Here is an 18,763-nt window from a genome sequence, read left to right as displayed (position 1 = left end):
TGACATTGTCAGGGCTTCTGATGCAATATGTGTGGGCTGAGGGGGGGCAAACCTAAAAGCAACAGATAAATTCGCACCACACAGTTATAAAAATACTGTACTGGAGACAGCAAGATAGCTCCCTGAATGGAAGGAGCCTGTTGCTGAGCCAGAAAACCTGAGTTCTATCCCTGGAGCGAAAACTGACTGGCTCCCAGGGGTTGCCCTCTGACTCCCACGTGTGTGCCCTGGCATTGGTAAGCACACTTGTGCAGAATAAGTAAATGAATACGTAATAACAATGCAAAGATTGTTCTGGGATGAGAGTGCAGCTGACCGGCAGGGCACTTGCCTAGTACTCATAAAGCATTGAGTCAGTGCCCGGTCCAGAGGATAATTCACAAAATAACGAGAAGATGTACTTTACAACCTCCTTTAGAACACTATAGGTGTTACAGAAACGCGGTGCACATGATGGTTTGCGATGGCTAATGAAGGCATCGCACACAATGGCGGTCAGGTAAAAGTGATGTCGCCCCGTGACGCAGATGCGTGAGTCTAGGCAGGCCCGCGCTGAGGGTTTCGCAGGAACCAGAGCAGTCGCGGGGGCATTTCTCGGACTGGATCCCCATCCCTGAGTGACAGGTAACTACAGACTAACGCAGTTATGGATCTGGATGTAAAGCTACATGGAGCATGTTTTCAGCTCTCCTTCCTGCTGCGTCCCTGTGACTCTGTGTGTCTAGCTTTGTCTGCAGGTAAGTCAGAGGTCTACATCCTTTGTGAAGGGGAAGTCTGGGTGAATGGTGAATAGCATTTCCGCCTTTAGGAAACCTACCACCTACTATGCTTCTGGTTACCAGGGAAGAGGTAAAGATGTGTGTGTGTGTGTGTGTGTGTGTGTGTGTGTGTGTGCGTGTGTGTGTTATATGCATATGATATGTATGCATATATGTACGCATGAGGATAAGTGTGGCGTCAGAGGGTGACATTCGGTATCCTGCTCTGTCACTCTGGCTTAATTTCTCTCAAACAAGGTCTCTCACTAAACCTGGATCTTGGCTGGCAGCCATCGAGCACAAGGGACCTTCTGTCTCTGTTCTCCATGGTGCTGGGGTTACAGGAACTCAGACAGCCTTGCCCAGCTCTCTACACAGTGCTGAAATCCAAATTCAGGTTATTCTGTCTGGGCAGCAGATAGTCTTATACACTGAGCCATCTATCAGCCCTCAAGGTTAGGAGAAAATGGACAGAAAGGAGAAAATTAGTCAGTGATACCCCTGCTGACAAAATGGAACCTGGGAAGGAGTGCCAGACAGAGGGACAGACACTCATGGGTGGCTTCTGGGTTTGGTGAGAGGATGAAGCCAAAATCTAGAAAAGGGCTCGAAACAGAGAAGGGTTAGCTGTCTGCAAGGGTCATAGGCATAGTCAACTGTTAAAATTGAGAATGACTTCCTCTTCGGGGCACAGCGGGCAGAAAAAGCAACCTAGAGAATTAAAAATCACAGGGCATTAGAGCAGCCTAGAATTTCTTCTCTCCTTCTAGACCTGTGCTTTTCTTTTGGGTTATACTGCCCAGCAGAGTACACACACAGCTTTAAGCACATGCACACCGGAGGCACTAGGAAACTGCTGGAGAAAAAAGGCCCAGGGAACGCGGAGCAGAGAGGGCTTCACTCCAAGCCTACGGCTATCCCAGAAGAAGTGTGGAATCCATATTTTTCGTGCTTCCTTGCCCATTCTGGGGCCTGAGGAATACAGTGGCAATGACAATGAGACTCTGGCTTCCTGTACTCTTACCCTTTGGGGTTATGAGAGCAGGAGATAAAAAGTTGGCAGACAATTTGGAGGTGGGCACCCAGGAGGCAACAGAATGTCCTTGTTTCCCTGGCTGGGAACATCAGATGGGAGCTCTGGTTTCTAATCTCCTTCTAAATGAGCACCCTTGCCTGGAGGCCATACACCTGGTCAGGCTGAAACTCCAGTCTAGACATTAATCTCTTTGGTGATCAGCCTTGGAACTGGATCCCTGGCTTTTTTATGGTGGAAATAGGTTATTTTTTCAACTGTATTCCATCTCCCAAATGATTTTAGGGTTATCTCTTCAGCCAGCACAATGTGAATGTGCCATTAGAGACCCATTAAGAGAGATCTGTTTCTTCCTGGGCAAGAGAATGGAATCTACCTATGGCCTGCATTAGAGACCTAACATTCCAAATATCCAAAATATAAACACCAATCAAATTGGAAAGTTCAACCTATTGGCTAAGAGACAAGCCATCTGGATGGTGGATTTACCCAATGCCATACTGAGCACTAACCCTTCTCCATTTCAAGTTTTGTTTTGTTTTGTTTTGTTTTTCTGGATCCGGACTTCATGATCTCCCCAAATCCAGAAATCTTCCATGTTGCATCTGTTTCTCTGTCTGGCACTCCTTTCCAGGTTCCATTCTGTCACCAGATATATTTTGCTCCTGCATATCCATGGGAGGAATAATTATTCCCTAAATGAGATAGTATATGATCTTTCCCAGAATCCCTTGCTCTCGGTGTGTTTATTCCAGAGCCTACAGAAAAGAATAACTTTTCCTCTGGTATTTGAGCATTTTCACTGTTTCTCTGAAATTGTCTCCTTTTTGCCATGTGGCTCCTTGCCAAATCTCCATGTCTAGCTCAAAAGGCATAATGTTCTTTCTTTTCTCCATTTCCTTCTTCTGGGAAACTGCCAAGATTTACAGCAAGCCTGCCTTTTTTTTTTTTCTTTTTAAACTCTGATAAAATTGTCCTCAAACTTTCTTTGAGCCTGTTCTTAAATTATTCCATTAATGAGGCTAAGGACCATGAAAGGGAGACTCTGTTTTCCCCCAATAACACATGCACCCAAAATGAGGTTTCCCAAATTTTCTACTAACAATAACAGCAGTTCTCAATCTGTGGGTCACGACCCCTGTGGGGCTGACCTACCTTTTCACAGCAGTCACGCAAGACCATCGGAAATATCAGATATTTACCTTACAATTCACAACAGGAGCAAAATTACAGTTGTGAAGGAGCAATAAAATAATTTTATGGGTGGGGACCTCCACAACATGAGGAACTGTGTTAGAGGGGAGGAAGGTTGAGAAGCAGTGGGTTAGGAGAGCATCTGCTTGCTCTGGGTTGTTCCTCCTGTCTCCTTTACCTTCTGATTTCCAAGATCTTTTGAGTTGGGAGTTGGATTTGCTTCACCTGTTTTATGGGTCTATTTTAATGGGAGTTTCTTTCTCTTCATGACTCCTACCCTAAGTTAACATGTCAGTTTTGCATAAGTCGGTCACTTCCCCTTTGCTGTAAGCATTTATTACCCCTAAGAACTGTCCAGCCACATTCTTGAACTTTAGAGGAAACCGATGGGATTTAGAGTTAGTGACTATGCTATCATTTCTATTCTTCTGCGAGAAACATTATAGGGGAAGAGAAGTCTTCCATCCTGTGAAGGCATGGTCAAAGGAATTGACAATGAACAAATCAGAGAAAAAGCAATGCTCATTTATTAACTTGCATAAACATGGAGTCCATATACAAAGCATAAGACTCCAGGAGAGATCCAGAGGGCTGAAGCCTAAATAACACACAGAGCTCCAGAGGAGAGCAGAGGCTGGAATGAGAGGGACTTGGAGTATTCTGCATGGGGGCGGTGACAGTTATTGGAGGAGTAAGAGGAAAACAAAATGTGAGCACAGGTTGTCTTAATAAATTTACATTCGTTCTGTTCACTCCTTGCCTGAATTTCTCTATTCTTCTTGGGTGTGAAACAGTGAACTTGGAAACCTTGGGGTTAGTGCTATCTTTGGTGACAGTTGATCATTTGGCATGCAGCTCCCCAAGTTAAGCTGACCAAGAGCCAAGAAAAGTTCTACTCTCAAAGAACACCCATTACTATCCTGCTGAATTTTAACAACTCCCTCATCTTTTCTATCTCACTGTTTTTTTTTTGTTGTTGTTGTTGTTTTGTTTTGTTTTGTTTTTTTTCCTGAGACAGGGTTTCTCTGTTTAGCCCTGGCTGTCCTGGAACTTATATTATTGACCCGTCTGGCCTCCAACTCGGAGATGCACCTGCCTCTGCCTCCTGAGTGTGGGACTGAAGGTGTGTGCCTCCTCCACCTAGCATCAGGGTAGGAGAGACAGGGAAACAAATTTTAGTGCTAGCTCACTGGTAAAGACTGCCAAGTGCTTTTCTGGGGTCAAAAGCTCTGGGAGCCCTCGGGAACATAAATGTATATTAAGATAACGAGTACAAAAGTTTTCGCATTATTATACTCATTAAAAAATGTGCACAGCATGTGCTAACAACAGTAAAGCAGGCCACAGGGAAGACGGTGGCACTGGGTCTAAAGGCAATTGCAGAATGGTCTTGCAGTACAAGAGAGAGGTCACACTCACCTCAGGTCTAACAAAGAGATGTAGGCTGAGTAGCCCAGGAACTCAGTGGGGGTCAGTGGAGGAAACTGTGTAAAGAGGCTTCAAAGGTCAAGGGAAGGGCTGGAGAGCTGGCTCTGCACTCACTGCCTTGACGGACGACACAGGTTTGATTCTCAGTGATCCATATAATGGTTCGCAAGCAAGCATCCGTAACTCCAGCGCCAGGAAATCAGATACCCTCTTCTGGTCTCCATGGGCACCAGGCATGCCCACAGTAGGCAGACATACATTAGAGCAAAGAACTCATAGACATAAAATTTTTAAAAAAATCTAGATACAAGGTCATTTTATAAAGGAGGTTAAGGGAAATCTTGTTGAATGCCAGTGAGAAGATTCTGAGAACGATGATGTATCACAGCTGGGAGGTTATTTTCAGTGGATTGACTAAGAGGGAGCTCCAAGGTCAGGCTTAATCAAACAGCAACCTGACAGGTTTTGATCAAAGGAGAGAGTTTTGTCACAGAAAGCCCCAGGAAAAGCCAAGTTTAACTGCGTCAACAATTTTCTGTCATTACAGCAAGATTGCCCTTGGGACCAACTCTATTGAAGCTATAGGACATGGAACCTGATTTTTGGGGTTGCTATATTCCATACTGAGGAAGTAAGTGTCTGTTAATTCCTCTAGAACAGAACTATTGCCTGGTTCTCTTTCTCAGGATAAAATATTGCCAGTTAATTTTCACCCATCTGTTGTTACAAACGCTCCTTTGAGAGGCAACATAAAAACTCTCTTCTGGATTCCGGGTGGCTTAATTTACTTAGTGTTGATGAAGTTTACAACATATTATGTTAGGAAAGCATTTGTAGCTGGGTATGCCCCACAGCACTGAGGCGTATGAAGTGGATGCCGCAGGGTAGAGACTAGCCCGGGGTATTCTTTCTTATCTAATGTTGTTTTATTTTTAAGATTACGATGACCTTTGTTAAGGTGTGACTTTAAAATGCAGTCTGAGGGGCCAGAGAGATGGCTCCGGGGTGAAGAGTGTTGTGGGTTATCCGGAGGCACCAAGTTTGGTTCCCAACAGCCGTGCTCAATGGCGCACAACTGCTTGTAACTCCAGCCCAGGATGGCCTCAAATTCACAGAAAAGCAATTCTCCTGTCTTAGCCCAAGTGCTAGGGAGTGTGTGTGTGTGTGTGTGTGTGTGCTGGGGAAACCCTGCTGCTAAGTTCAAAGTCTGCCATGACGGGAAAGGCCTGAGTTCCACATAAAATGGAGGACTTTGTCAGGGAAGCTTTCTTTTCTCTGCCCAGAAGAACTTGGATTCTCACATTCTGTACCTGAGGAAAGTCAAGTAGCCCTTAGGGAAATTACAGGTCTAACTCCCTTTCTCCCCATAAGAACCTGGGCAGCAAGCACCTGGGATTCCGGGATGCCTCCCTGTGTGAATGAGCATTTCAGTCCCTCAGCCCTGCAGCCCATGATCTTTACCCACCCGAGATATACCTACCTCCTCCCCAACGTCCTATATAACCCTCTCTCACCCCCAGTAAAACTGATCAGTCTCCCCGAAGCTGGTCCTGGAGTGTTGTCATTTTAGTCCGTACTCAAAGGGCCAATGATCCCCGGGGGCAGGGAGGGTCTCATGTGTGTATGTGTGTGCATGTGTGTTAATGTGGATGTGAGTGTTTGTGAGTGTGTGTGTGAGAGAGAGAGAGAATGTATGAGTGTGTATGTGTGTGTATGTGTGTACCTATACATGTGTGTGTGTGTGTGTGTGTGTGTGTGTGTGTGTGTGTGTGTATTGTTTTGGAGGGGAGACAGGAGTGTCACGGTGTACATTGGAGGTAAGAGAACAACTTTTGGGGATTGGCATTCTCCAATTAACACATTAGTTTTGGAGATCAAATGCAGGTCATCAGCAAAACCCCTTTACTGCTGAACTCTCCCTCTCCCTTGTTATGTTACTGTTTTTAAGAACAAATTCCATCAAACAGACCCTTTAGAGAAAAAAATAAATAGTCCTATCTCATAAAACAAAGTGCTTTCCTACTGTAATCATTTGAACCTAGAAACTTCTTTAAAGGATCGCTTTAATAGTTTTAAATGTGAATCTGTCATTATATATATATATATATTTTAAATAAAGGGTTTTAGAGTTAGATGTTACAGAAAAATAACAAAGCAAAACAAAACAAAAGAAGGGGAAAACCCCAACTAAATTCGAGAGTTGTGAAGGACACTGATCTTTCAGTAGAAATGAGAAAGAGGCAGAGGGGCAAGCTCATAGCTCCGTAAAGCAGCACAGCAGCTCTTTAGCAAATGTCACTGATAGGCGGAGTTTCTCAAGGGGTCCCAGCCATTCCTCCAGCAAGTACCTCTGAGAACGCACCAGCGCTGTCGGCCATGGATGGTGTTTTGGTTACTAATGAACTATAGAAGTGAAAACAAGCATTCAGGCAGAGACAGCCAAAGGCAGAGTCCATTATGCATTCACAGTGCCCTGGGAAAACAAGTCCTCAAGACAGGAACGCATGTTAAGACAGCCATGGTCATCATGATAATGGCCTGAAAGGTTTTTCTAACTGAGAAACAGCCACTTCTGAACTTTTCTTCAGCAGGGGATGATTCAAAGCGATGAACAAAAAAACATTCAAGTAGAAGACACGACACTCTCTTTTAACGAGCAGCAGTTTTATTCCTACATTGGTGGGGGTTTGTACAGATTCCATATAGCTTTCTTTTAACCACAATTACAAATCTGAAAAATATATTAAGCACATACATTATTAAATAGAAAGACTGATGAGGCTCTTTGTTCAGACAATATTGGTTACAAATATAATAGTGTAGATAGATGCAGCAGTATGAAAAAATAGATTTGCTGCCATTTTACTAGATTTGCAGAGAACATGTAAATGATTTTAAAACCACGAGGATGCTCTATTATAGAACATAATAAGTTCAGTTGTTGGGTTTATTTACATTATGTTTTATGCTTCACACAGATGATGGAGCAGCTAAGTGCACCTTTGTAGACTTTAGAAATAGTAGGCACGATCTAACAGCCAAAGCACACAGCCGGAAGTAACTTCCACCCTACACCGAGAATGCAGGGTACGTGAGCTGTGAACTATGGTCAATATGCTGGCAGTTTAGCAGGGAGGCTTGCTCTTTGTTCTTGGAGAACTGAGCCTCACGAGCAACAAAGAGTTCTTTAGTGGGGGCATTGGTGCCCTCTCTTGTCAGTGTGGCTGAGACCAGAAGACTCTGAACCCCAGTTGTAGACCTTCCCACAAACTGCCAGATGGAGGCTGGTCATCTCCACTAAAGTGCTAAGGCCACAACCGCACACACTCCCTTCTCAGTGTGATGCATATTTACACATGTAGCTATTGAAATATGTCTCAGACATATTTCTGAGCTTGGTGTTGGGGCAAAGAGGGTGCTTCTTAAAGAATATTACTTGAGGCAGAAAACAGCCCAAACAAATCCTTCTTGTGACTATTCTAAGAAGGGATACATTACATTTATCTGACACTATTTACAGTTTTGAACAACTTTCTTTGGTGTCTTATATAATAATCATGTGCACTGGCATATAGGTTAAAAAATAATCTTTGGTAAATCTTTTAATAGATCTTTTATTTCCATTACATAAACTTCCATTTAGGGAAGCATCACCAACAATTTTCTTACTTAATGAATTTATCTATATAGACAATCCTTAAAAGAATAAAAATGCATACATTTAATCCAAGGAAGCTTCCCTACAAGTCAAGTATTTTTCCAGCCAGAAGTGTTTTCACTGCTACACACATTTTTAGAAGAGAACAGATTTTTTACTGTTATCATGGCGGCATCGAATGTCACCCTGAATTTCAACTGAAATGGCCAAACACTCTCAAACTTAACCTGCACTGTAAGACTATAAGGTGCTCTGTCCACAATGACAAACCATGTAAACTTAGTCACACACATGGGTAATTAAAAAACCAGTTCAATGGTTGAATCAGCGAGATCATCCGACCGGCATAGTCACAGTGAATCCCAACAATAGTAACACAGGTCGGAGAGCCTTTACCTGAAATGTTGCGATCAGAATCTGTTTGATTTTAAAATAAATTCGGAATTTTTGAATAAATATAATATGAATCTTGAGTGTGTATCTAATGTGTTCATTTCTGTCCCTTGTGTACCCTGCACAGAAAGCTGATGTTAAGTTTATATGGTGGTTTTTAATGTGCTTGTGTCTGACTGAGACATCACACGGGGCTGTAGAACTTAGCACTGCTCCATGTCAGGACTCAAAAAGAGCCTTGGACTTTGGAGCATTTTGAGTTTCAGATTTGGGGATTAGGGATGCTCAGTCCATCTGTCCTAATAGAAATACATGATGAGATTTTAAGAGAACCAAGAAAGGAGGAAGGAAGGAAGGAAGGAAGGAAGGAAGGAAGGAAGGAAGGAAGGAAGGAAGGAAGGAAGACACACCATCCTACCATTCTGTCTTCCTGGCGTCTGCTTTGGTGAGCTCTTCTCCAATAGTTTCCTTTCTTTGTGTCATTTTACTTCCTCTCTGCAGTCATGGTCTAAAGTTTCCTTTGCTGTGAAGTGTTCTGTGAACAAACCTCTCAACTGTTTCTTAAACCACACAGCCTATTACTTATTACCTATTCAGTGTGGCATGGTCAGGTCTGGTCTGGGCAGCTTGTGTGAACAAAAATTTTAGAGTGTTCTATGGCTGGGACTCCAAGGCAAATATATAGATCTAGTGACTTCAGAATTCAACCTTCCAAAATACCATAAACTAACTGACCAAGGATTTAGACATGGCAGATCTTTTTTTTCCAAAGGGATCGGTTCAGCATAATATGTTAGAGCCTTAACACCAAGATAAGAGAAGCAGTGTGAAGTATGACATGCAACCCTATTTTTGTATTGCTGGACATCTGTTGAACCACTTCACGTTATTTTCTCATATCATTTTGGGCTTTCTTCCAAGAAATAATAACAAAATTAATTACAGAGCCTCCTAAATATATATGACCCCATGTTGCTGTATTGCTCCCGTTTTCATGCTGAAAAATTAGGTCTTGATCTGTAATGTTGAGAGTATGGAATGTTAGCCATGGGTGAAAGGAGATGAGATGAAGAGAAGATAGGATCCTATCCAACTGAACTGTCCAATAGGAAGAATCAGCAAGCAACGTGAGACCCCAGCACTGAAGGGGGGGGGGGAATTCCTCAGGAACATTTGAGAGCCCAGACAGGGAGATGCATCTGCGAAAATCTGATTCAGGGGTGGAAAAACTTGGAAGCTTTCCAGAGAAAAGCAGAATGATAATGTGAAATTGATTTAATGTGAAGAGATTAAAGGAGTTAATTATAAGGAACCTGGGTAAATAATTATTCAGATGCAAAACAGACTCTCTTAAGGTTTGATGGCCTTGAAGTACTTTGAAGCCTTGATGATTAAAGAGAGGCACTCAGGTGCAGACAGGGTGCTCCCCAAGGCAGGAAGTGGAGTGTTTACCAAGGCACAGCCTCCTGATGCAATTAAATGCGGATGCATCCTATGGAGCAAATGGCAAAGAAACCTTTCTTTTTTTTCTCTCCTTACCTATTTTGTGGCTCCTGAGACTAAATCGAGGGCCTCCCCACATGCCAAGCAAGCATTCTACCCTACAGTTCCCTGCTCTCTGCTGAATTCCATGAGTAGATCAACTAGATTTGTATTACAACTGGGGGGGGGGGGGGGAGGGAGGGAGAGAGAGAGAGAGAGGGAGAGAGAGAGAGAGAGCGCTACTCTCATTGCCATTGTGCATTCTCCTTGTGGACAAAGATTTTGGAACAGTGCTAGCCCATCTAGGCAGGCCCTTGCTGGAACTTCTCTCAAGATGAAAATGAACTTCTCTTTCCAGGTTATCAACATGCTTTGTTCCGAGCTACATGACTTTACAGCTCTGTTGTTTTCCTCTTCTCAGGAGGAGGGGGAAGTGGACACACAAGCGTGCGACCTCATGGCTGCTCCCTGAGCCTAGCCTTTTCTTTTTCCTCTAAGAAACATGATTCCTAACAGACACCACAGCAAAACCATGTCTGACCTCTATGTTCTCTCTCGTTGCCTGTCCCCATGCTTATACCTCTCTTCCTCTTTCTCCTGATCAAATGATCAAAACATTTGATGCGTCTCTGGACACAGGACCAGAGCCTCATAGCGTCAGTCTTCACACAGAGCACAGTGACACTGTGAGGGCTCTGAGTGCTGACCGGGGAGGGGGGACGGGGGGGACGGCGGGGGGGTCCTTAGTTGCTGCTCCTCTGTTTCTATGAGCTTCAGATACACCAGAAAAAAATGTCCAGGTTGGCTGTGGAGTTATGTAATTTTATGAATATCACAATATATTCACAAACTAAGGTTACAATGACCTTAGCTATATAGTTAAAGATTTTCAATTGCTATACCAATTATATCCGTTTTACTGTTGGAATTTATGAGACACAGCAAAAACGCAAACGTTGGAGAGAAACGTGGTGTCTCTGCCCATGAATTCCTGAAGTTAACAAATGTGACTTGTCACTCAGGCGACCACAGTGCTCTTTCCATACCTTCCTCAGGAAACATCTTTGAATCGAGTCTTGATTTGGTCAACATCCACTTTCTGATTCACTGGAATTATTAATATCCAAAATAAAGCACGGGTCTTAAAGGTAAACTTGGTAGGTCGTGTGTGTGTGTGTGTGTGTGTGTGTGTGTGTGTGTGTGTGTGTGGTGTCATTCATATTAAACGAAGCTTCAGGTGAGTGTACTAGACAACATTTTAACTGCATTGACTTATTTAAAAAAGATCTTCGGATGGATTTTTCGACTAAGGACAGCCGGGGTTTGTTGGTTTGTTTGTTTGTTTGTTTGTTTGTTTGTTTACCATTGTTTAATTCTATAGGTGATATTGTAGCTATTTCTATGAATGTGTTGGTATACGGTGCTTTCTTTGATCAGGAACATCACCTACCACTGTAGCTCTTTCCAAAGGAAAAGCAAGTGTGGCTGCTGCAGGCATGCAGCCTGCTTTGTGCTTGAGGTTCCATCAGAGGTACAGGTGGCATTATTGTCACAAGGTACACCTCACATTTCTTAGATCATTCGCTATCAGAACCTTCAACTCTTCAGTCACTGCAAGTTTCAATGCCCTTGAGTGACCATGGCTTGTAATTCTGGGAGGAGTCAGCTAAAAAGCTTCTAGTTTAGACAACACCTAGCTCAGCTTTGGTGCTGTCTAATCCTTTATTTATCAATTTTTAATTTCTTGGCATATGGTCTACCACAGAGGTGTAGCCATTGCCCTGATCTTTCTTTGACTGTTACACTCTTTAGGTCCTGAGGTTCCTTCGTAAAAAAGCAGCTCAGCAAAGCTGGGCTTCTGGTATGCTCTCTCCAGCTCTGACTTTGGTTTACCCAGTGAATATCGAGATAGGCAAGAAACAGCCCCAGGATTGTCCTTGCAACTTCCTCGGCACACATTTCACCAGTGGTCCTGTCGTATAGGTGGGATTGGTTTATGCAGAACAAGCCATGGACACTTTAGTGTGCAAAAAATAGTATTATATAAAGCTTAATTTTAAACATTATGAAAAATACATATTTACAGAAGAAACTACAAAATACAAGTATATACAATAATATCTGTTACCTTTAAATTACATAAATTCTTTAACATTCTCCAGATTAATAAATTATACATAGTATCAACAGAAATAGCTGGCACCTTTGCAGGGCATGAAGCAAGGTTTCCTTTTTAAAAGTCACACAGTGAAAAACTTTTATCCAGGGGATCTTCAGGTGTGTTCTTAACGTCTCTAGTAGATTGGATCTGGGAGCAAAGATGATATGGTTAGAAACTGTAGAGCAGCGGTTCAACCAGCAGCAAAACAGTAGCAAAAGCACAGTTACGAAGTAGCAGCTGAAATAATTTTATGGTTGGGGGTCACCACACCATGAGGAGCTGTATTAGAGGGGCACAGCGTTAGGAAAATTGAGAGCCACTGCTATAGAGTGACTGTCTCCGTTATCCTAGTTATGAAATTTCTACATGGGAGACACTGGCGGACATCTCTAAAGCTCTGTGTGATTCAGGATAGAGCCTTACTGTGGGCCAGCTCACTCCATTTAAAAATGCAGATTCCTGGACTTGGAAGGGACTCTGGTTGCCCACATCCTCCTGCCTCTGAGATACAGAGGGAGCTACAGGCCAGGAGGAAGAGTAAGCTTCCCAGGGTGACATATGAACTACATTCTGAAGCCTAGCTGTTAGGATGGCGGCTTTTCTGTTTCAAGCCCACAATTAGCTTCTTTCAGGCACACCCAAGATTCGTTATAAGAAGATTTTCAAACAAGTTAACACAAGACCAAAGAACCCTTACGATCCACCCCCACCAACCTGTCCCTCCCGGAATGTCTTAAAGAAACTGATATGCAAAAACCTTAAATTACTTCACAGATAAATTAGGGGGTGATTATTTACAACACAAAAGATTATCTGATTTCCAAGGCAGCCCTAGATGCTAAATAACATCTAAATAACTAAATAACACGCTGGCTGGGTGGCAGCGACTGAGGCTGCAGAGACTAAATAAGCCTTAGGAGACTGTGTCAGCAGAACAGCACTTAAAAAAAGAAAACAGGTCCGAAATCATGTCTGCCAAAGAGAGAAGTCTGAGAAGATCTCAGACCCAGGACAGGGAAGTGAGGTCTACAGTAACCCTTCCCAGCCTCTTTAGTACATCTGGCCTCAATGGCAGGCCAGAGGCCTTTTCTTGCCAGGTCATTATTGCTGATGAAAGCATGACTTACTAAGTTAGAAGTTAGTTTTTTGTTTTGTTTTGTTTTGTTTTTTCTTGCTCCTGACTTTTTTTTAATGGAAAAAAAAGTTAGGCTTTTGTTCTAGAAGATTTATAAACCAGTAGAAAAACATCAGATGTGGTCCTGTGTTGTTCAAAGATATTAATTTTGCTGTCAGATTTCCTCCCATTCGATGTTTGTTTTCCCCCTATATACATTGCTTCTGTCTGTTTTACATTCTGCATTTACCTTGCGCCAGGGTTAAGCTGTGGATGTTTGATCTCTACTGTAACAGTGGGACTTGAAAGGAGTGGGAGGTGACCTGATCACTGCGAGATTACAGTTGGTCCCTCAGAGTAAACCCATTCTGCTTCCTTCTTAGCGCCCTGCCATCATGCCTCTCACCATAGGCTCTCACCTGGTGAATGTAGCTAGCTGCTGGACCCCACGAAAGGCCAAATGCATGGGCTCAGCATATCCATGGACTCCTTTTCTTTTCTTTGTGGTTATGAGGGTTGAACCCAGAGCTTCCTGCCTGTTAAGCAACATCTCTACCACAAACCTCTCATCTTTATAAAGTATCTAGTCTCAGGTATTTTGTTATAGCAACCAAGACAAGCTTCCTTATAAGGGTAGCCACACTATGATAATATCCTCAAAACTATTATTCTGAGTCCAGGTGTGGTAGCATGTGCCTCCAGTCTTGCTTATGGCAAGGCTGAGGAAGAAGGGATGCTTGAGCCTAGGACTCCAAGGCCAGTCTAGGCAACATAGCCTTTATCTCAAACTGTAAAACAAACAAACAAACAAACATTCTTAATGAGCACTGTAGTATTATTAGTGAATGTGCTCTAGTCCCTGCTATGACTTGAATATGACTTCTGGTTCATTACAGTCAAATACTTGGTCTGCCGGGTGACAGTCTTAGAAAATGCAATAGCAAACCCTTTGGAATATGATGAGTCCTCAGGAGGAAGCTCCATAGAGTTATGTGGTCTTGCCTCTCCCAGCTATCTATTCCCTGGCTCAAGATTTGGCCACTTGCCCTGACAGACACTCTCCTGTGATTGCTGTCCACCATTCACTATGAGGTCCTCACCAGGACTTAGCTGACACAAGTGTCATTCTCTTGAACCCCCAGAAGTGTATGCTAAATGAGCCTTCTGCTTTATAACATTAGCCACCCCAAGTATTTTGCTGTGATAATGCCAAGCTGACCAGCATAGTCATCTGTTACATTACTGCTTTTCATTCCAACTTGTAAATGAAAAAGCTTTATGCACAAAGTATATTCTGTATATTTAAGATAACAGGAAAAATACTCAGTCACAGATAGGAATGCATTAAAGACACTGAAAACCTGATTGCTAAATTTTTCATTTCGCATCAGTTTTGTAGTTTGAACTCCCAGTTATAGTTTTAGTGCCTTCTCTCCCTAGTAGTCAGTTTGATCTCTCAGAAAAGAAATATTAAGGAAAGCATTTTGTAGAGAGCACGCTGAGTTAGGCAGACAGAGGGGTGTAGCAATTGTCGGAGAATCTGCCTGCCCTGTGTGAGCCCTGAGTATTAATGCCAGCACTGAGAAAATAATTGATACTAAGTTTCTGCTCAACTGTGGATTGACCGTTCCCATTCTGCCTCTCCTCTCTGCTGCTACTTTTGGGAGGGGGTTCTTTTGGGTAGAAGAAGAAATGGGAGGTTGATGCTGGAGGAACACTGAACTAGTACTAATTTCCAGACTGAGTGCATTTTGAAAAATGAACTAAAAAATGAGTGACATTCAAGCTAGCGAGGTCAGCTCTTACCTCTGTGATATTCTGGATTCACATTTTCATAGATGGGAAATAGGGGGTTTTCTTGTTCGTTCCGCAGTTTCCTCGCTCTGAGGACATCTCTCACGCACTGATGCAAATATATGTACTGACACTGTGGAGAGTCAGAAAACACATCCAAGAATGGGTCCTCAAGCAGAGAAAGGTTTGTACTTGTCCTAGGGTTTCTATCGCTGCAATGAAACACCATGACCAAAAGGAAGTTGAAGAGGAAAGGGTTTATTCATCTTCTACTTCCACATCACTGTTCACCACCTCCTGAGCTATACATCCTCAGACCTCTCCTGCTTTTGATCTTTTGGGGTGCTAGGAGTTAAACTTGGGGCCTTACACGTACTAGACAAGAGCTCTGCCTCTGAGTTGTAGTACCAGCTAGGTTAGAACAGTAAACAAATTAAACAGTCATAAGCAAGGCTTGCTCCAGTTTTAAGAACTATTCTTTGCTTTTTTTCCTCACAGATCCTACTTGGTTTTATGCCACCTTGACCTTGAAAATGGACTGATTTTTTTTTTTTTTATGTGTGTGTGCATGTCTGCCTGAGTTTATTTGCAGAATGTGTATGCATAAGCCCTTGGAGGCCAGAAGATGGGGTTGGTTCTCTGGAACTGGACTTACAGGCTGTTCTCAGCCCCATGGGGTGCTGGGAACCAAAGCTGGATCTTCTGAAAGAGCAGTGAACACACGTAACTGCTGAGCGGCTTCTCCTGCTCCACACAACCCCTCCTCTTTAATTAAAGTACTTGTGGATGGAAGAGATAAGCTGTGAATGAACTCTGTTATACCCAGGCCAGAGCTTAGGAATACATTGTTCAACAGTGATTCACCACCGGCTTCGAAACTAATTACTCTCTATTAATTTGCCTTGTCTTAAGTATCAACTTTTCTTTTCCCAATAGGATATCCCTTCAAAAACTGATTACTTCTAAAATCATCAAGTTGTTACTGTAGCCCTCCCCCCCCACTTAATTCTTAATGAAAAATAGAAAAAAAAAACTGAACTAAACCTCAAGACATAAAAGAATGTTTTTTTTTTTCTAATTGGGGAAGCCCTGGCTAAATGCTGACATATTCACTTCCATTTAGCCCCACCAATCTTTTCAGTATTGTGTTGGATTTATGATATTACATGTATGGCCATTCGGTTCATGGCTCCTAAGAGATAGTTTAGCACGCGGGCAGACATGTGAGTGAATATGTAGAAGATAATAAATTAGAATTATGTATAAAGGTTCATGCAGGACAGGAAGCTTTTGAGATCATTTGGAGAAAGAAAATATCAAGCTAGAAAGAAAAGATGACCTTGAAAGAACCTGAATAAAGTAAGACATCCCACGTGACAAAGATAACATGAAAGTGAGTTGGGAGTCCAGTGTGGCTAAAATACAGATTGCCTGGGTCATGGGTGACCTTCAGGATAGTCTTTTAAATGCGACCTGAGATACTTCAACCCACAATGTTCTGGTGTCTCCTCATGAGAGCAGTCAGAATGCCTGACTAAAACCACTACTATTCCCCTCAACAAGGTCTTACTATAGCAAAGTGTCTCTCTCAGAGTTAGGCTGCAAATCTGCCCCAAGGCAGAAGGCTAAAGAGGGAAAGATGCCTACAAGTCCCCTATTGCCTCTTTGTCTAGAAATCCTTGCTGTTTGATGTAACCATCAGAAATGATGATGACCCGTATTCCTTTGTATCCCAAGGTCTCAAGGTACAAGAAAACTGAGATCACCTGTCACTGTAGACTCAGACAAATCAGGGTACAGCTCAGAAAGTCCTTTTCCCTGTTCTGGAGCCATCACCCACAGGCCCTGTACTGTGAGTTATAGCCCTTTGCATCCATGCCCCCTCATGTAGCCAAAGACTACAAAGACTGTAGAAATTTTTCCAGTGTGACACGGGCTTAAAGCCACACAGATAATGCCTGATTGCTGTCTGGATTTAGGTTGGCTAAAGGAAAAATTTCTAAAAAAAAAAAAAAGAAAAAGAAAAAGGAGAGAGGAAAAATTATATCAACTTTATATTTCAGGGTTATTTTATTTTCAAAGTCAGGGAAATGTGCAAGGGACAAGCAGGGCACTGGAAGTGTTTCAGGATTCCATGCGCTTTTTATCTCAGTCAACAGGCCCCTACCCTGGGCCAATGCGTTGACTCTGAGACAGCTCAGTGCTAGCTGTATAAGCAAGAGGGCTTGAGGCTGGCTCTCCAGAACTCATTACTAGCCAGGTGTAGTGGTGCATGCCTGTAGTCCCAGCAATGGGGAGGTAAAGAGAGTTGTACTCCTGGGGTTTACTATGAGTGATTCAGAATCAAAGTTCAGTGAGAGACCTTGCCTCAAAAAATAAGGTGGACAGCAACTGAGAAAGACAGCCAGTGTTCCCTTATCACTTCCACATGCATACAATACACATTCCCACTCACACAGAAAGGATATGTACATGTGTATACCATGTCCATGGATACCTCCTAAAAGGTCGTGCATTTAGTGTTGAGCATTTTCTTCTTCTTCTTCTTCTTCTTCTTCTTCTTCTTCTTCTTCTTCTTCTAATTCTTCTTCTTCTTCTTCTTCTTCTTCTTCTTCTTCTTCTTCTTCTTCTTCTTTTTCTTCTTCTTTTTTGAGACAGGGTTTTTCTGTTTAGCCTTGGCTACCCTGGACTCACTTTGGAGACTAGGCTGGCCTTGAACTCACAGAGATCCACCTACCTCTGCCTCCCTGAGTGCTGGGATTTTAGGCATGCACCACTGTACCCACCTTGGTGTTGAGCATTTTGAGTTGGAGATGAGTTTAACATGTAGGCAGAACAGCCCAGCGAGCAGGTACTTAGATAAAAGTTAAGGAAACAGGGACGGGGGATTAGGTTTGGGAAAGAGGAGTGTATGTGGGAGGGGAGGACATGGCCAAGAGTGAAGACTGAGAGAAATAAAAAGATTTACTGTATCTGGAGCTCAGATACTGAAAATACAAGTAGAGAAACAAAAGCACAGACTCTTCAGAACAGTGGGAAAGGGAGAAGAGAAGAGCAGAAGGAAGGGGCGATGTTCAAAGAGGAGGAGATTTGGTCCATGGCAGGTGCCTCTGCTCTGAAAACCAGGCAGTGATGCTTATAATAGACACCCTATTTGGGGCCAAGAGTTTGGACCGGTTCATGAAAGTGATGCATAGCCCAAGTTGTATTTGAAATTAACCAGGAGCCCTAATACACACACAGACACATACACACACACACACACACATACACACACACAGCTCAAGATTACTTACAATGTATTAGGTATTTACTCCCCAACCTTCAAATTAATTATAGTCTGAGTTTGTGGGAAGTGATGCTGAAATGAGACACTGGCGCCGACTTTTTAGCAACATAATTGAAGGGGTTTTTTTTTTTTTCTCATTTGTAAACTAGACAGAAAAGTTTCTACTCCCCAGAGCTCATACAGGGGTGGGAAGAATGACAGTTAAGATACGGGTGATAGACCCTGTCCCTAAATGAAATGACAGATAGACAGCAATCATCGTGAAGTGCGTGGTTACTGGGAAGCTGATGGTAAGAGGCTGGGTCCTGCCAGTGAGGCCATCACTAATTTTGTCTGACTTCACCAAGCAGCATGGATGTGATGACCTGTCTGCCCTCTGTTGTGGCACAAAAGGAGGGACCCGGCAACAGCCGAGGGGCACCGGGACTGTAGAGCTACAGTTTACCAAGCCTTGGGCTC

At 43.0% G+C, this 18,763-nt stretch overlaps 1 protein-coding gene across 2 annotated transcripts in view; it reads right to left on the bottom strand.

Annotated features, from left to right (window-relative positions):
* Window positions 1-7,056: 7,056 nt before the first annotated feature.
* Window positions 7,057-18,763, bottom strand: part of Ptprb (protein tyrosine phosphatase receptor type B) — a 107,786-nt gene continuing 96,079 nt past the window's right edge. For both annotated transcript variants that reach the window (XM_055625993.1, XM_055625992.1), the window contains 2 exons: window positions 15,028-15,148; window positions 7,057-12,254 (listed from right to left, as the gene is read on the bottom strand). In XM_055625993.1, coding sequence (XP_055481968.1) covers window positions 12,241-12,254; window positions 15,028-15,148 — 135 coding nt within the window. In that variant the 3' untranslated portion in view covers window positions 7,057-12,240. The remainder of the gene's footprint in view (window positions 12,255-15,027; window positions 15,149-18,763) is intronic.

This window comes from Psammomys obesus, unplaced genomic scaffold (assembly GCF_907164565.1).
Source record: "Psammomys obesus unplaced genomic scaffold, mPsaObe1.curated_primary_1811, whole genome shotgun sequence".
NCBI classification, from domain to species: domain Eukaryota; kingdom Metazoa; phylum Chordata; class Mammalia; order Rodentia; family Muridae; genus Psammomys; species Psammomys obesus.
This window is presented reverse-complemented; position numbering and strand designations above follow the sequence as displayed.